Source organism: Wyeomyia smithii, chromosome 1 (genome assembly GCF_029784165.1).
Source record: "Wyeomyia smithii strain HCP4-BCI-WySm-NY-G18 chromosome 1, ASM2978416v1, whole genome shotgun sequence".
Classification (NCBI taxonomy): Eukaryota; Metazoa; Arthropoda; class Insecta; order Diptera; family Culicidae; genus Wyeomyia; species Wyeomyia smithii.
In genome coordinates, this window is record NC_073694.1 from 123,506,844 (window position 1) to 123,513,925 (window position 7,082).

The window sequence follows — 7,082 nt, forward strand, 5'->3', positions numbered from 1 at the left end:
TTCAAATTGGCCGCCAAGGCGAAATTCGTATTTTGGCCGAATCTCTTGATGGCTATAAACATCTTTTACAGTATTTGACTGAAAAGATGTATAAATTTTATTCTTTTGATGCCAAAAACGAGAGACCGTTTAAGGCTGTTTTGAAAGGTCTTTCAAATGACCAAACTATTGATGAAATTAAAGATTGTTTGTCAGAATCACTTGGTTTTGCCCACAACCAAGTAATTTTGATGAAACGAAAGGCAAATGCCAAAATTAATCAAACTGGAATACACCAGGAAAATTACTTAGTACATTTTGATCGTACCAAAGTAAATGATTTGAAATGTTTAGAAAAAGCACGTGTTTTATTTAACGTGCGAATAAAGTGGTGTTTTATTTAACGTGCGAATAAGGCTGTTGATATGCCAGTGTCCTTTCAGGTAATATTTCAAATTCAAACAGTAACAAACCATTCGTGTTCCCGCCAAAAGTCAGCCAGTATTGATTTAGGTAGTCCAACTTCAGAAAAGATTGAATACCTACAACAAACCATGCTGCAGCTAATGTCCAATAATGTGTTTTGTTGAACTGTAACTCGATGTACGAGGCTGTTCAAGAAGGTATAATATTTACAACTAATATTGTTATGAAATTGAAATTCAGCAATGATTTTAAATAATGCTGTAAATTTCGCTCGCTCATTAAAAGCGAAAGAGGATGAATTTTTCAATTTTTTAACAGTCCACGATGTGCATATTGCAGTTGTGACTGAAACGCTTTTAAAGCCAAATATTAAACTAAAAAAGAACCCAAATTACATGGTTCATAGGTTTGATAAAATTGATGTTGCCGGTGGTGGAGTTGCAATAGTTATCCACCGTCGAATAAAACATCATGTTTTACCCTATCTTGAAACCAAAGTTATCGAGAGTTTGGGAATTGAAATTGAAACAAGTATTGGCATTTTATTTATAGCCGCAGTGTATTTGCCTTTTCAATGCACTGGCGAGCGAAAAAATTATTTCAAGGGAGATTTGCAAAAACTCACAAGAAATAAATCTAAATTTTCAACCATCGGTGATTTTAATGCGAAACATCGATCTTGGAATAATGCTCAAAGCAATTCCAATGGAAAAATATTGTTTAATGATTGCTCAGCTGGATTTTATTCAGTTTTATTTCCAAACGGTCCTACATGTTTATTCTTCTATTAGGAATCCATCTACAATTGATTTGGTACTAACAAATCAAAGTCATTCATGCAGTGATTTATTAACTCATGCTGACTTTGATTCTGATCATCTTCCCATAACATTTTCTATTTTCCATGAAACTATTTTTAATCCCACTAGATCTGTGTTAAATTATCACAAGACTAATTGGGATATATATCGTTCTACGATCGAAGAAAATTTGAATGATGATATTATTTTACAAAATAGTGCTGACATTGACAGAGCATTAGATAATTTTAGCAGCTTAATACTTAATGCCCAGAATTTATCAGTTCCTAAAGCTCGAGTGAAATTTAATGCACCAATTATTGACAGTGAACTTCAACTTCTTATATGTTTGAAGAACATACGGAGACGTCAATACCAAAGATCTCGTGATCCTGCATTGAAAATTATTTTTCAAGAATTACAAAAGGAAATTAAACATAGATTCACTCTCTTGCGAAATGAGAATTTCATGAGAGAAGTTGAACAACTAAAACCTTTTTCAAAACCTTTCTGGAAGCTTTCGAAGGTTCTTAAGAAACCTTCGAAGCCCATTCCAATCCTTAAAGATGGTGATTGCATTTTTCTAATGAATGAACAAAAATCTCAAAAACTTGCTCAGCAGTTTGAGAGTGTTCATAACTCCAATTTGAACGTAGTTAGTTCTATTGAAAATGAAGTAAACCAAAAGTATGATCAGATCACCACCCAAGAATTTCTTTCTGAAGAGGTATTGGAAACAAACTTGAATGAGGTGCGAACTATTCTCAAAAAATCAAAAACATGAAAGCACCAGGAGATGATAGGATTTTCTATATCCTCATCAAAAGACTTCCCGAAAACTCTTTAAATTTCTTGGTAAAAATTTTTAACAGATGCTTTGCACTAGCACATTTTCCTACGAAATGGAAAAATGCCAAAGTCACTCCAATTTCAAAACCCGAAAAGAATCCAGCTGAGGCATCAAGTTATCGACCAGTTTACTTTCCTCTATTAGCAAACTTTTTGAAAGAATAATTCTCAATAGAATGATAACACATATTAATGAGAACTCAATTTTTGCAAATGAGCAGTTTGGTTTTCGCATTGGGCATTCCACTACTCATCAGTTACTTAGAGTAACAAATATGATTCGAACTAAGAAATCTGAAGGCTATTCGACTGGAGCTGCGCTTCTAGATATAGAAAAGGCATTCGACAGTGTTTGGCATAAAGGTTTAATAGCTAAAATGTCAAATTTCAGTTTTCCGCTTTACCTTACAAAAATGATACAAAGTTATTTAACTGACCGCACTCTTCAGGTTAACTATCTAAATGGTAAATCTAATAGATTGCCTGTTAGAGCTGGTGTGCCTCAGGGGAGTATCTTGGGCCCAATCTTATATGACACTTTTACTTCGGATCTTCCTGATTTACCACCAGGTTTTGTGACGATACAAGCATTTCCGCAAAAGGAAAAAGCCTTCGTGTTATATGCAGTCGGCTACAAAAAAGTTTAGATATATTTTCTTCATACTTGAAGAAATGGAAGATTTTCCCTAATGCTTCTAAAACACAGTTAATTATTTTTCCTCATAAGCCAAGAGTTTCATTTCTCAAACTCACCCATAACCACGTTATTAAGATGAACGATGTAGTCTTAAATTGGTCTGATCAAGTTAAATACTTAGGGCTAATTTATGATAAGAATCTTATTTTCAAGGAGCACATTGAAAATATCCAGTCAAAGTGCAATAAGTATATCAAATGTTTTTATCCTCTTATCAACAGAAATTCTAGACTTTGTCTCAAGAATAAACTGTTAATTTACAAACAAATTTTTAGGCCAGCAATGTTATATGCAGTTCCCATCTGGACAAGTTGTTGTGCAACCAGGAAAAAGACACTTCAAAGGATTCAGAATAAACTTTTGAAAATGATTTTGAAGCGTCCTCCCTGGTTGAGCACGAACGTGCTACATAGGCTCAGCTATATATATATATATATATATATATATATATATATATATATATATATATATATATATATATATATATATATATATATATATATATATATATATATATATATATATATATATATATATATATATATATATATATATATATATATATATATATATATATATATATATATATATATATATTAGGGTGGGTAATCGGTATATGGAAAAAACGAAACTTGATAGTAGAAGGCCAGAACCAAGTTTTTATTTGTTCTTTCTGGGGCCCCTAACAATCCTAAATTTATCGGAAGTCGATTGGTTTTGTCTCCGCTTGGCGACAAAATTGAAATGCAATTCAAATTTATATGGAGATTTGTATGGAAGAACCAACTTTTTTGCATTTTCCATTCTAAAGAGCTCAAAATGGCTCAAACCAAAGGTTTCATGACTTCAAATGGTAGATTTTTTGATGCCCAACAACTTGGCCGAAGACACTTAATAGCTAGGCTGTGCCAAAAAAATGCTAGAGCCGTTCAAAGTTGTGTATGTCGGAATTTATGTTGCAAATTATTTTTTCTGCCAACACTGAAACACGTTGTAAATTCTACCTACGACTAGAATATTGACCTAAATTTGTTTGCTTGGTCCAGTTGAGTGTATAAACTCGTTACGACAGGTTACTTCTGATGGGAATCCTACCGAAGCCGGTACATTGGTAATGTTGGCAGAAAACAAGATTTTCTGCATTTAAATCGACATACTCAACTTTGAACAGCTATAGCTCTTCTTATGAAAATCCTAGCTCTTCAGTGTCTTCGGCAAAGTTGTAAGGCATCTAAAATACTATACTTTAACATAATGTAGTGCATTTTTAGAGTATTATTGAGCTCTCTAGAAAGGTAAATGCGAAAAAGTTGGTTTTCCCATACAAATTTCCATACAAATTTGAAATGCAATGCGCCAAGCGGAGACAACACCAATCGACTTCCGGTAAGTTTAGGGTTCTGTGGGGCCCCAAAAGGAACCAAAAGAGCTTGGTTCTGGAAAATCGATAATTTTTCCCCACCCTAATACATATATATATATATATATATATATATATATATATATATATATATATATATATATATATATATATATATATATATATATATATATATATATATATATATATATATATATATATATATATATATATATATATATATATATATATATATATATATATATATATATATATATATATATATATATATATATATATATATATAAGTTAATTTCTTGGAACTCTTCGGGGGATTTTTAAAAAAACTAAAACTGAACTTCACTTTAACACGGTTCACACTGGAATGATTTTATTGTCGTTAAATTAATTACAGAGAGCTAACGAATAACCTAAATCCCTGACTTAGCACATAACGTGCACCTAGCGTTTGGACACCTGCTTGTGGCTTCGCCGTTCGACGTTGGAGTTATTTCCTGTTGTCTGCTGACGCCGCGGATTCCTGGGCCTGTGCCGGTTAAACTTTGAGATTTGGTTTCGTCGTTAACTGCTCCTTGCGCAAGTATTGCTCGTCCCGAGCAATTACCTGTTTTCGCGAACTGCTGGTATTTGATGATTCCAAAAATTGTAACTGCCAATATAAAAACTGTTAAAGTGCTTATTGATACAAATCCGATTATGTTTTTAATGTCGATTGTCTCTAGATGCTTTCGATTTTCTATGTGTATGGCATGTAGTTCCGAAAGGTTAATGTGTCTATGAATTTGCATAGGTTTAATTTTCGTCGGTTCCAGTGGTGTGATTATGGGTTGATAAAATTGGAATTCGAGATTTTCATAGAGCTCGTTGTTTATGTAAATTGAACAATTATGGAATGTTATCAAATGGATGCCTCTCAGAGCTTTGTTAATGATACCACAGGTGCTATTGATATTTACGTCTTGGTGAACGGTTAGTATCAGCAGCGTACCTGGGGCTATTTCTCTTACTTCTGTGGTTGGAGGTTTTTCCACGAGATTACAATGTCCAAAACGTCCTCGCAATAATGCGGCTTCACACGGGTTTTCGCTAATGTCGATTACCTGTCTTCTTTCGCATAAAGTAACTTTGCGGTTTTGTTGGCATTTTGAAACAATCGCTAAGATTTGATTTGAGTTCATTAAGACTTCATTATGCATCAGTTTGGCTGTATGGTTCAGTATTGGCAAAGGTTCGATGCTCACTTTCCGGTATGTGGTTGGAAGAAGTCGTGATATGTTAACGCTGATGATGAGGGTTGATTCGCTATATAGGGTGCTGGTAGTGAGATAGTTGTTGGTGTCGTCGAGGCTGTGAATTTCTAAACCTTGGCTTGAAATCTCCTGTGCTATTAGATCAATTTCTTTTGGTGTAAGAATTAGTTTACTTATAATGTTTAGTTTAGTAAGCAAGATAGCGTATTCGATTGATTTTAGAGTTTCTATAAATGTGTTTAGTTGAAAGACAATTTGAATTTTCTGATTTTCGCTAATGATGTAATCATTATCTTTAAGAATACTATTTAGGGCATTCTGTTGGTTTTTAATTTGATCTGTCATAATGTTTATTCTGTTTTTGAATTTAGTATTAATTTTTATCTGCCTGTTATTTTGCTTTATGATAGTGTTTCCAGATTTTCTAAGCTCGTCTAGGTTGCTGTTAATCAGTGCTAGATCGTTTGCATCTAAGTTTCCGGTGATAAATTTAATTGTACTGCCTAACATATTAATTGCTCTTTTGTTTCTGTTTGGTTTAACATGTAGCATATTAAAAAGGAATCTGATTTCATTCAATTTCATTTTTATAATGTCCGAAAAGTCACTAGGTGAATTCTGTAACTGACCAATCATGTTTTCGATAAATAACACAGATGCTTCTAGTTTTACAGAGTCAATCACATGCAGCAACCTGTCGTAACCGTCTATTATCCTCCCTTCTCCCTCTTGCAGTATCAACGCTCCTGCGTTGTTGGTAATATCATTAATCTGTAGGACTTGGTTTTGGGATGGGGTGTTCATTGATAGGATGAGCAGGAGTGTAAGCATGGGTAGTTGCATTTTTTCCGTTTGCCAGGGTTTGACGAGAATTCTGTGGAAACGAAAGTGTGAGTGTGAGTGTCTCATATTCTTTTAAGATTATCTTTGTGTAGCTTTCGACCCGAGTCGTCAATGAAGGTTCTAGTATGTTCCTCGACGACTTGAACCGGAAGGTACTTTGGATTGGTCTTATTCCGTATTCCCTGGACTTTCTGGAAAACTTCTTCGTTCGGCTGCAAAATCGGTTGGACCTCGCGATGATTGTTATGTTGTTCAATTGTTTTATGTTGCGTTTTTTGTAGTTGTAAGACAACTTCATCGTACATTTTGTTCCGACTTTCGATCATTTGATCCACGTCGAGATGTCTGTCGTCACCATCTCTGATGGCAAAGAAGATTTCCCGTGGTTTCAATTTTGTAGCTGAATGAATAGTTTCATTATACAGGGTACAAGCAATACGAAATACTTCCTTGTTAGATAACTTTTCGTATTTTGATCTGATACACCTTAAAATCTCAGCGAGTGTAGAATGGAATCTTTCGACAGTGCCATTCGTTTCGCTGCAATTTGTAGGTGTAAAATATATTTGAACATTTAAATCGTTGAGATGACTTCAATTGACCTCATGGCTGGTTCGTTGTCGCTCACGATGAGTTGAGGTTTTCCGTGTGTGCTGAAGTATTTCAACAGAGCCTTCCGAACGTCCTGTATCTGCCTTGATTTAATTGGAATGATTGCGCCAAACTTAGAAAATTTATCTACAATTGATAAAAACATATCAGGTAGCGAAATGAAAATGTCTATGTGAATAATTTCTAGTGGTTTTTTCGAAATAGGAGTTTCGCCAAATTTAATTTTATATGGGTGACGTTCGTAT

General features: G+C 33.9%; 1 protein-coding gene across 2 annotated transcripts; it reads right to left on the reverse strand.

The window, feature by feature from the left end:
• Positions 1–4,486: 4,486 nt before the first annotated feature.
• Positions 4,487–5,731, reverse strand: LOC129718280 (uncharacterized). 2 transcript variants are annotated; one of them, XM_055668900.1, is made up of 2 exons: positions 5,140–5,731; positions 4,487–4,781 (listed from the first exon to the last, which is right to left on the reverse strand). In XM_055668900.1, exons 1-2 carry the CDS (start codon positions 5,725–5,727, stop codon positions 4,668–4,670), a joined length of 702 nt encoding a protein of 233 aa, XP_055524875.1. In that variant the 5' UTR covers positions 5,728–5,731; the 3' UTR covers positions 4,487–4,667. The 2 variants fall into 2 exon arrangements, with proteins under 2 accessions (XP_055524875.1, XP_055524874.1); XM_055668899.1 differs by having other exon boundaries at positions 5,121–5,731.
• Between the last annotated feature and the right edge of the window lie 1,351 nt (positions 5,732–7,082).